This window comes from Thunnus maccoyii, chromosome 15 (assembly GCF_910596095.1).
Source record: "Thunnus maccoyii chromosome 15, fThuMac1.1, whole genome shotgun sequence".
Classification (NCBI taxonomy): Eukaryota; Metazoa; Chordata; class Actinopteri; order Scombriformes; family Scombridae; genus Thunnus; species Thunnus maccoyii.
In genome coordinates this window covers 4,391,245-4,403,360 of record NC_056547.1, presented here as the reverse complement: position 1 = coordinate 4,403,360, position 12,116 = coordinate 4,391,245, and the positions used below count along the sequence as shown (strand labels likewise).

At 37.4% G+C, this 12,116-nt stretch overlaps 3 gene segments (V, D, J or C); 1 reads left to right on the top strand and 2 right to left on the bottom strand.

Annotated features, from left to right (window-relative positions):
• Positions 1–2,120: 2,120 nt before the first annotated feature.
• LOC121913536 lies at positions 2,121–2,628 on the bottom strand. The segment is given in 2 exon segments: positions 2,121–2,469; positions 2,577–2,628. Coding segments are annotated over 2 exon segments (384 nt in total).
• Positions 2,629–5,723: 3,095 nt separating this feature from the next.
• LOC121913544 lies at positions 5,724–6,209 on the bottom strand. The segment is given in 2 exon segments: positions 5,724–6,049; positions 6,158–6,209. Coding segments are annotated over 2 exon segments (378 nt in total).
• Positions 6,210–6,754: 545 nt separating this feature from the next.
• On the top strand, positions 6,755–8,535 carry LOC121913545 (the record flags this gene model as incomplete). The annotated part of the segment is given in 2 exon segments: positions 6,755–6,794; positions 8,014–8,535. Coding segments are annotated over 2 exon segments (375 nt in total), but the record flags the coding sequence as incomplete, so codon positions are not given.
• Positions 8,536–12,116: the final 3,581 nt, after the last annotated feature.

The following is a 12,116-nucleotide window of genomic DNA, read 5'->3' as shown; positions in this document are numbered from 1 at the left end:
GTATCATGGCAGTCACGGCAGAAAGTCAGCTTATATAGATGTCACGTGAAGTATGTCACTTCAGAAATGTTGATATGCTGCGTATTTCAGGTGATCAAACGTAGATATTCAACATACCTGTGGTTTGCAGAAACGTACAATGCCAATGCTTTATTCTGGCGACCAGGCTGAAATTTGTCACTTTATGTAGACTTCATCAGTCTCATGGCTTCTATTTCAGACGTTATGGGAGTTCAACAGAAGTCTATTGGACTACCCTGCATGTTGAAAAATAATGCTAAAGGGGTACCCAGTGCGTTAAAAAGTGACCCCATGGGGTCCTGACCAAGCTTCGATATGTGACGAGTTGGGAATGAGCACAGGCTGGTCATTTGGGTTGCTTTTATTATTTGGACTCTGCTCATTGTTTTTTCCTCCTGTGTTCATGTATTCCTCCTTACACGTTCCCTGTATTCATCCCTGATAGCCCTGCCCTTGTCTCAGTGTTCTTCCCCAGTCTGCTGTCACCTTCACACCTGCCCTATATCAGTCTCGTCAGCCCTGCTCTGCTCCCAGTGTCTTCCCAGCTTATCAGCTCCCAGCCTGCCCTTGTGTTGTGACACCTCTTCTTTGTTGTCTCATTAGTGTATTGTATTTAAGGTCTGGTTTTCAGTTCAGTCTTGTTGGATCATTTGTTTGGTTTAGTTGCCTGCTTGCACTCACTCTTTGCTCTTCCTGTGTTAGTTGATAAATATATTCTTCAGTTCCTTGTACCTGCTGATTCTCTGCATTTGGGTCCATCTGCTCCGCAATCCATGACACACTGCCTGTAAAATGACCTGGAATCTCTGATTCTGGTTTATTATCTAATTAGCAGTTTAGGAGTTTCTCCATCTCTCTGATGGTACCAAGCTGAACAGTTTGAATTATAAACATTCAGACTGGTCCTATCTGATGGTTGTGGAGCCACAGATCACAGTTGATCCATTAAATCTAAATAGACAGTACTGTATCTCAGTGAAAGATTCCAATGATTTTAAGATGTTAGCTTATGATTTTCTTCAAAAGTTGTCTCAATGTCTCATCCTTTTCACTGCTGATAGCTCAATCAGTAACACTTAACAGTGTCTCTGTTATATTAAAGCAGGAGTTGTTCCCAAAGTTCTCTCACAGATGAGATCTGCTCTTTAAATGTTATCCTCTCAATTTAACTAATGCTGTGCAAATAAGATTAATGTCATCTAATAAATCCAGAACTATTAATTAAAATTTTCTTTTCACACCGATGTTAAGGCTCTTTGAATCAAAGTAGTGTTTTAAACACTACACAACTGCTTTGTTTGTTTTTCTAAAGGCATTATTGCTCACCAACTATCTAAAGTCAGAAGTGTTAGTCACCTGTTACTAGATGTTCCTAATCCTGCACAGATATTACAGATAAACTTAACATTTAATGCTTTAATATGTTTAAAGTGTTTAAATGTTTGTAGTAGATTTAAATATTCTGTGTGATTATTTATATCACTTAAATTCTCTCCTGTTTTAATTTCACCACTTTAATCATGGAGTAACTCAGACCAGCTTCAATAAACTGCTCTTTGCACATTATTATAAAACTGGAATGTGAATCTTACTGTAATTAGTTTCTTACTGTAAAATACTATATTGTGATTTATATTTTTTGGTGGTGGGAGCTGTGATTATGAAAGTTTCTGATGCTGATGTGTCTTCATATTTTCTTTTAAGGGGACATTTGAGATAGATGTGATCCAGCATGAGGCTGAGGTCAAAGGTCATGAGGAAGTCATTTCTTACCAGTCACGTCAGGAAATGGGTTCATTATCATTTAAAAACATTGGATCAAACCATAACAAGGTAAGAATGGATGATGAAATGCTGTGATGAAGAACTTTGTTGATTTCCACCAAGACAATCATTGTCCAAAAACTTTTTTCCTTAAAAGGTTTTAACATGTTTTCATTTCTCTAAAAGCTATAATGTGCAAGTTGTTTAATCCATTTAATGAAATGTGTGTGTGTGTGATTGTGTAACGTGTGTGTTCAGTGAACTGTATCAGTCTCTGCAGTAGCTTCCAGCTGCAGCAGTCAGTTCAGTTTCTGTTCAGTCTGACTGAGGGAGGTTTTTGTACGACGCTTTTTCACTGTGTGAGCACATTCTGACTGTTGATATAGTGTTCACTCTGACAGTAGTAAACTGCTGCATCTTCAGCCTGAACTCCACTGATGGTCAGAGTGAAGTCAGACTTTGATCCACTGCCTGTAAAACGATCTGGAATCCCTGATGCTCGAGTGGTAGCCCAGTAAATGAGAATTTTAGGAGTTTCTCCATCTCTCTGTTGGTACCAGGCTAAGAGGTGGTAGTTGTTCCAAAAATGAACATCCTGACTGACTCTACAGTTGATGGTTGTGGATCCTCCCAGAGCAGATCTCACTGCTGCAGGCTGAGTCACTGTGATCTGGCCTCTGGACTCTGAGGATACAGAGACAAAAACATAAAGCAGCATCATGGTTTTGTGGGCTTCATTTCAGAGGGACAGATGTACATAGAGGAGAGGAGTTTGATTCTCTGGACTTTACCTGTGAAGCAGCAGCAGAGGAGAGTCCAGATGAGGACGGAGATCAAAGTCATGTTTTTGATGAGGAGGATTTCTGTGGCTTCTGTTGTGATGAAGGACAGCTGTCAGTCATCCAGTGTTCAACTGTCAGGACTATAAACTCTCCCAGAGCACTGGAGCATGGTGCTGCTGATGCAAAGTGGCTCTCTATGGAAATGCTCTGACTGACTCCAACAGGGACTTGTTATCTGTTATTTGCACAGTTCTGCATGTACGATGATTTGTGTAAGAGGACAAAATTTAAGTGAAGCCTGCAAGTTCACCAAATGCTTTCAGAAGACGCAATGTTAAATTCATTTTACTTTTTCTTTAAAATGTTGTCAGTGCATTTTAATGAGAGGAGAGCCACTCTTCAGACATGATGTCAGGCGTAATGGCAAAAAGAAAATCATGGTGACAATTTTATGAATTTAGTTGCTACATACTCAGCTATAAAAAATGAGTCCTTCTTCCAGAAACTCTTATCTACAGGAAGAGGATATAATTGACTTTAAATTACCAATTTAATATGAGTTTAGTGAAATTACTTTAGTAGACTGCAAACCTTGCAATGCTTTTTGTACTTTTAAAGGGAAGGGAGAGGAGCCAGATATCCTGCTTTAATTCCTGATCAGATTATGGGCTAAAAGAAGAGAAAATAAGGGTATTTGTGTCCTCTGTAGTGGACATTTTGGTTTTGTATCTCTCCTCTTACAAATTTGAGTTACTCTATTAATTACCACTGTACTCTAAAGAGGACATCCTGGGCTTTCCAGTGATACCACATGGGTAGGGGTGGGATGGTGACAACTTCATCTTCCTTTCAGCACAAAATTGTTTCTATATCAACAAGCACATTTCATGGAAAGAGAAAGAAGAAGTCAAATATTGTTTAATTATTGTTTTTTTTAATGATGATATTCATATATTTTCTTGTCTATCAACATGTCAGGAATTATGTAGTGAGATCTGAGAGAACTTTATTTATTTGTGAGTTGAAATAATAGCCCATTTATGAATGTCCTCTATAGTGGACACCAGGATGATCTTAATGTCTTTCACATTTCCACTTTGCTGTGGGACACAGAACAGAGGCAGAGAGGGTTTTGTTCAAAATAATTCAAGGAGATTCAGATATAGATTTGTCAGATGAGGAAGATGCTGAGGATGAGTTTGAGCCTGTTGAAGAAGAGGTAGAGAGCTCTGAAGAAGAGGCAGGAGGCTCATCAGATGAGCTGACAGTCCCAAAGCAAGATGAAAGGCGTTGACCAATGTGGGCCAGGACTGGCACATATGTTTTATCATTTCCAGGACAACCATGAATAATGTTTATCCCCAGTAAAAATATATCAATACCACATTGTTGATGGCAGCATATTAATGGCAGCTCAGTAATGCAAATTATAGTTTTATACCCAATAATATAGTTACTATACACATTTCATTGTCATAAAGGGAGTTGAAAGTTATATGCTTATTCAATAGATTACATATGGAAAATGAATAACTTCATGAAATTTAATAACATTTCTCTGTTTTTCATCATCATAGATTCACACCTGTGCTACCTGGGCCTCCTGGTTACCAGGATGAACCTACAACGTGTGAAATATATATATGTATATATATATTCAGATTAGAGGAGTGTCTCTGAATACCACAATTTACGTCAAAATCAACAAACAAGTAAAACAAATACAGAATGAAATAAAATTAAATATGTCGTTACTTTAAGGTGTTTGTATAGCTGGAAAACTTAAAATTTTGTATTGACAAGTTTGACTGTTTTCCCCACATTAAAACCATCCCGCTGTCTGCTACAGTGGACATGCTGCAAAAATAAAAATAAAAATGATTTTGAAAAAGTCTGAATTGTAAGATGTTTCTTTTACTCTAAACATATAGAAAACAACACAAAAACTAAATCAGAAGTCAAACTTTTTCTTTGGTTTTATAGATGCTGTTTGCAAACAAGCTTATTTTATGGTGGGACTCTGAGCAGAAGCTTGAAGTGCTGAATAATTTCCTAATGGAAGCAGCTGAGGAGTTAATGACAAATGTAGTGGAGAAAGAGGAAATGTGGTTTCCATACAATGTAAAAGATTAGCTGTATATTTAAAATGGGATTGAGATTATCCAGAAAAGCTGCACTACATTCTGACCTGATTAACAGAGAGAGACTTTGGAAGGAGATTTATGAGATGTATGATGTGTAGCATGTGATTGACTGGTGTAATGCTGTATTGATACTGATTTATACCTCTGTGTCTGAGTGTCTGTATTTACACCACCACATGTTTGTGGTTCATCTGTTGGAGCACAGAGGATCATAATGTAACTTATGTGCAATTTTTCAAACAATAATCTTCATGTAGCTGTGATTCACAAACTGTAGACACCACAAGAGCTTTGATCAGTCTGCAGCTGATTCAACATGTTCAGTGGTCTCACTGAATATCTGCTCTTCCAGTGGATCTTTTTCTTCTCATTAATGCTGCAAAAATGATATTATCCTCATCTAACAGATCCACTACTGCCAGTCCAAACTTTCTCTTCAGCAGCGTTGTTACTGCTCTGTATAACAAAGTGAATATGAGAGAAAGTAAACACAGCTAGAACAGGTAACAGGTAGAGTCTACACAGAACTGTCAATCACCTGCTGAGCTGTGGAGACACCTTGATACAGAAGTTTATTCCAAACTTTAAGAAATCTGATGTGCTCAATGTATAACTTCATATCATATTTTATATGATTTAATGAAAGAACAAATATCTGTTAACCTCTTTCTTTCATTTAGTTAAATGTAACTACATTTTTTTTCTTCAGTTTCTATCAGTCATCAGTACAAAGTTGTCACTGTGCTTGTACCATTGTGAGACTAATCATAAGAAATATTGTGATCAATATCTCTAATAGACTCATATTCATTCTTACAGATATGTGTGAATTGTTTAATCGCTTCATATGAAATGTGTGTGTTTGTGTGTGTTTGTGTGTGTGTGTGTGTGTGATTGTGTAACGTGTGTGTTCAGTAAACTGTATCAGTCTCTGCAGTAGCTTCCAGCTGCAGCAGTCAGTTCAGTTTCTGTTCAGTCTGACTGAGGGAGGTTTTTGTACGACGCTTTTTCACTATGTGAACACATACTGACTGTTGATATAATGATAACTCTGACAGTAGTAAACTGCTGCATCTTCAGCCTGAACTCCACTGATGGTCAGAGTGAAGTCAGAGTTTGATCCACTGCCGGTAAAACGATCTGGAATCCCTGATGCTCGAGTGGAAGCCCAGTAAATGAGAAGTTTAGGAGTTCCTCCATCTCTATGTTGGTACCAGGCTAAACGGTGGTATGTGTTATAATAAACATCGTGACTGGTCCTACAGTTGATGGTTGTGGATCCTCCCAGAGCAGATCTCACTGCTGCAGGCTGTGTCACTGTGATCTGGCCTCTGGACTCTGAGGATACAGAGACAAAAACATAAAGCAGCGTCATGGTTTTTCTGGGCTTCATTTCAGAGGGACGGATGTTCATAGGGGAGAGGAGTTTGATTCTCTGGACTTTACCTGTGAAGCAGCAGCAGAGGAGAGTCCAGATGAGGACGGAGATCAAAGTCATGTTTTTGATGAGGAGGATTTCTGTGGCTTCTGTTGTGATGAAGGACAGCTGTCAGTCATCCAGTGTTCAACTCTCAGGACTATAAACTCTCCCAGAGCACTGGAGCATGGTGCTGCTGATGCAAAGTGGCTCTCTATGGAAATGCTCTTACTGACTCCAACAGGGACTTGGATTACTCTGATGACGCTGTTTAATCGATAGATCAATCAGTTTGTCAGAATATTGATTAGATTGTGTCAGTGATTATTTTTATGTGGTTTGGACTTCATGTGTATTGACAGCTGATTTTCTCAGAATGTATTTTGTTATATTTAAAAGTATTACAACACAAATTTAACATTAACTTAAGTTAAATTAATTTAAATGAAATAAAATCACACATTCATAAATTGATGTCTCTGTGCTGTTGTCAGTTTTCAAATTAGTTTAGATATTTTACAAACAAGAGACTAATTTTAGTGAGTTTGTTTGTCTCAAAGTCAGAGAGCCGTGTCTCTCTACAGTGAGAGGTTTTTGTACGACGACTCAATGAGTTTGTATCACTGTGGTACACGTTCGGTGGAGGAACCAGACTGGATGTTGGAAGTAAGTCAAATGTTTAAAATATTTATCATTTTAGGAGTTATTTTTCTTTTTATTTCCTTTTTGTTCAACGTTTTTTGCCTGTTCAATTTCATGTAAAACATTTTACAACAATAATTTGCACTAAGAGACAAAGTTCAATTTTATATTTAAAACTCTAAAACTTATTGTAAAGAAAATAAAACATTTATTCAGAGGATAAATAATTATTTACAACCTTAATGGTAAAGTTGCATCTTCAGTGTTTTTAGTTTTAGTTCAGTCTGACAAAGTCAGAGAGCCGTGTCTCTCTACAGTGAGAGGTTTTTGTACGACGACTCAATGAGTTTGTATCACTGTGGTGGACTTTTGGTGGAGGAACCAGACTGGATGTTGGAAGTAAGTTTCTGCTCAAATATTAAATACTGTGTCATCAGTGAAGTTCATAATTTCTACATCTGAACATTTGTAGTAGATATAAGTTTCCACTGGGCTGATCTAAAGCACTTTAAAGTCTCAATTATATTGTTCGTTCCTCCTGTTTAACCTTGAAGTTGAACTTAAAGCAGTTAATTTGTTAAATGTGAACAACTTGAACTGCAGGACAAATTAAAAAACAACAATTGTACTTTAAAAATGATTCTAATATGATCCTTTAATGCTGTTTAAAATTGATTTGAAGTTGAGTAAAATTTTCTTTCAAAGATAAAAATGTGAAATGCTGTAGAAACTCTGATCATTTAAATTGCCTCTAGTTGTCTTTTAACCTCAGTTTGAAATAATTTTGATAGTTTTTTTGAGGGTATTTTGTTTCTTGAATGTGTCTTAACATTTTCCGTATATTACGGTCATCTGTTGGTTTTGGCTGATGAATCTGATTGACTGTTGCTCTTTTGATAGTTTTGAAAGTAAATATGTTGTTATGAATTCAAACTAAATCATAGATGTCTGAATTTTATATTCAAACTTTATGTCCTTATTTATACATAGTGTATAGTGTAAAATGAAATACAGTAAACAGTCATATAAACTACTTAAAGGAGTTTCTGTCAGATGTTTTTTCTGCTCCACCAGTCACTCACTGACACATTGTTTCACTTCCCTTTAAGAAACCTCTCATGCATATCAGCACAGAAAGAGTCCTCATATGACTCCACTCTCACACAGTAACGGTGTCCAAGTGTCTGGTGTTTAACTGACAGCTGTGTAGTTCCTGTCCTCTAATGTGATTGGTGTCTTCTAGGTGATGTCCGTCCCACCCTGACGGTGCTGCCCCCCTCCAGCGAGGAGCTGGAGCACGGGAAGGCCACGCTCATGTGTCTGGCCAACAAGGGCTTCCCCTCAGACTGGAGTCTGGCCTGGAAGGTGGACGGCAGCAGCATCAGCAGCAGCTGCAGCTGGGAGGAGAGCAGGAGCCCCGCGGTGCTGCAGAAGGATGGCCGCTACAGCTGGAGCAGCACCCTGAGGCTCCCTGCAGACCAGTGGAGGAAGGTGGGCTCTGTGACCTGTGAGGCCACCCAGGGCTCCCAGACTCCAGTCTCAGAGACACTGAGGAGAGACCAGTGTTCCCAGTCCTGACCTGACTCACTGGGACTCTGCTTCTGGTTTTACTCTGCTACTGCTCTCACTCCGATCTCTGCAACTCTCTCTCTTTTTCTGCCTGTCTCTCACTTACTCTCTGATTACATTTTTCATTGATAAAGTTTCATTGCTTGTGTATTTTATATTATTTCAAGACAATAAAAACCTGTTCATCAAATCAGTTGTTTTCATTTATGTTATTGTATAAGTAACAGATGTTGCTGTCCTAATAGTTCCCTTAATCCATAACAAATTTAAATCAGCTGAGTTTAATATTTTAGAATCGCATTGAAATACCTTAAGATAGAAAGTTTGAGTTGATATAATGTAGTGGTGATCATACCTGATATTTTGCAAACAAAGATCAAAAAGATATAATAATTAAATAATAGAAGTAAACTCATCTGTTGTTCCAGATTCCTTGAAGCTTTTGTGACTGCAAACAATCCCTTTATTACACTTATCGCTAATTAGGTTTTTGGCAACAAACACAATTGTCAATATTTTTTTAGGAAATGAGTCATGTGTGTCCTATCAATGATAGGATTAAAAACTCTCATGTTGAAACAGTTTTAGAAGTGTCCAGAAAGTTGAATGAATCTGAGTAAATGTATAAAATCTGAAAAGAATTTATTGCATTAGAATTATAAAGTAGGATATCATCAACATATTATATCATCATAGTATCAGTATCAGCAGTACGATCTCAAAATATAACATAACCTGTGTTTTTCTATGAACACAAACTCATCAAAAACATATGATGAGTTAAGCTTTGTAGAAAACAAAACTGTATCATTTAAACATAAATCATATCAATTCTAAAATAAATGTGATTTACATGAAAATAACCTTAAAAAACAAGGAAATGAATATTCTTTTTAAATAATTATCTAACTAACTAGTGTTAATGTGTTGTAACCATAAGCTTAACTACATTTGATGTAGTTTGATGAGACATTACATATATTACTTAATATTCTATTTAAATGAAATTATTATTATACTTTTATAAGTTATAAATAGTATTTCCTGACTGTATTCTGTTAGATTGATTTCATCATCAGTCAGACTTCTAAAATGTGTCTATCTCAGTGCAGCTGTTGAGTCACATCAGTTCCTCTCCAGCTGAGGGAGGTTTTTGTACAACGCTGTATCACTGTGTGAACGGGAAGCTGTAATCCTGCTGACGATAATAAACTCCTGAATCTTCAGTCTGAACGTGACTGATAGTCAAAGTGAAGTCAGTCCCAGATCCAATTCCAGTAAAACAATCTGAAATGCCAGACTGACGGTTTGAAGCCCAATAAATCAGGAGTTGGGAGCTTTTCCAGGTTTCTGAAGACACCTAATTGCTAACACTTGAACTGGTTTTATATCTGATGGAGACAGACTGTCCTGGAACAACAGACTGAGATCCAGGAGATGGAAAAACTCTGACTAATTAACATAATCAGCACATTCTCAAGTGATACTTTTTATTGCTTGCTGTAATGCTGACATTTTTAGTATGTATGAACAATAAAGAAACGTTGATCAAATCATCTGTGTACAAACATATTATTACAATAATAAACTGCTGTCACATGTTAATGTGTTCAATGAGCCTACAGACACTGAGTGCGTCATTTGGTATTTTATCATTTTGTGTCACCATTTTACTCATAAATTATGGTATATTTTAAAGCATGTCAAAGTAAAGGACGAAAGGAGCCTGAACTCCATTGATGCTCAGAGTGAAGTCAAAGTTTGATCCACTGTGTCATGGTTCTGTCACTGACTCTAGAGACTCTTGAGAGTCTGGCTCTGTATTCCTTATTTGCCATTGTCCACCAGATGCCCTCTGACTTTTCTGTTTTGTGAAGATTGGACTGTGTAGGAGAGGCTTGTTTTGAGTTGGACTTCTTGAGGGACTTTAAGAATTCTGGCTTTATGTCACATACCGTCCAACTTGTCACATACCGAAGCTTGGTCAGGACCCCGTGGCGTCACTTTTTAACGCATTGGGTTCCCCTTTAGAGTAATTTTTCAACGTGCAGTATCACGGCAGTCATGGCAGAAAGTCAGTTTGTATAGATGTCACGTGAAGTACATCAACTCAGAAATGTTGATATGCTACATATTACAGGTGTTCAAACGTAGATATTCAACATATCTGTGGTTTGGAGAAACGTACAATGCCAACGTTTTATTCTGGTGAGCAGGCTGAAATTTGTCACCTTATATAGACGTCATTGGTTTCATGGCGTCTATTTCAGACGTTATGGGAGTTCATCAGAAGTCTATTGGACTTTCCTGCACGTTGAAAAATGATGCTAAAGTGGTACCCAGTGTGTTAAAAAGTGACGCCAAGGGGTCCTGACCAAGCTTCGAAATGTGACGAGTTGGGAATGAGCGCAAGCTGGTCATTTGGGTTGCTTTTATTATTTGGACTCTGCTCATTGTGTTTTTCCTCATGTGTTCATGTACTCCTCCTTACACCTTCCCTGTATTCATCCTCCATAGTCCTGCCCTTGTCTCAGTGTTCTTTCCCAATCTTCTGTCACCTTCACACCTTCCCTATATCAGTCTCGTCAGCCCTGCTCTGCTCCCAGTGTCTTCCCAGCCTATCAGCTCCCAGCCTGCCCTTGTGTTGTGACACCTCTTCTTTGTTGTCTCATTAGTTTATTGTATTTAGGGTCTGGTTTTCAGTTCAGTCTTGTTGGATCATTTGTTTGGTTTAGTTGCCTGCTTGCACTCACTGTTTGCTGTTCCTGTGTTAGTCAATAAATATATTCTTCAGTTCCTTGTACCTGCTGATTCTCTGCATTTGGGTCCATCTGCTCTGTAATCCATGACACACTGCCTGTAAAATTACCTGGAATCTCTGATTCTGGTTGATTATCTAATTAGCAGTTTAGAAGTTTCTCCATCTCTCTGATGGTACCAAGCTGAACAGTTTGAACTATAAACATTCAGACTGGCCCTATCTGACGGTTGTGGAGCCATAGATCACAGTTGATCCATTAAATCTAAAAAGACAGTACTGTGTCTCAGTGAAAGATTCCAATGATTTTAAGATGTTAGCTTATGATTTTCTTCAAAAGTTGTCTCAATGTCTCGTCCTTTTCACTGTTGATACCTCAAGCAGTAAAACTTAACAGTGTCTCTGTTTTATTAAAGCAGGAGTTGATCCCAAAGTTCTCTCACAGATGAGATCTGCTCTTCAAATATTATCCTCTCAATGTCAATAATGCTGCACAAATTAGATTAATGTCATCTAATGAATCCAGAACTACTAATTAAAATGTTCTTTTCACACTGATGTTAAGGCTATTTGAAGCAAAGTAGTGTGTTAAACACTACACAACTGCTTTGTTTTTTTCCTGAAGGCATTATTGCTCACCACCACTATCTAAAGTAGTCAGAAGTGTTCGTCACCTGCTACTAGATGTTCCTAATCCTGCACAAATATTACAGATAATCTTAACATTTAATGCTTTGATATGTTTAAAGTGTTTAAATGTTTGTAGTAGATTTAAACATCCTGTGTGATTATTTATATCACTTAAATTCTCTTCTGTTTTAATATCACCACTTTAATCATTGACTTACTCAGACCAGCTTCAATAAACTGCTCTTTGCACATTACTATAAAACTGAAATGTGAATCTTATTGTAATTAGTTTTTTAGTGTAAAATAATATTTTGTGATTTATATTTTTTGGTGGTGGGAGCTGTGATTAAGAAAGTTTGTGATGCTGATATGTGTCCTCATATTTTCTT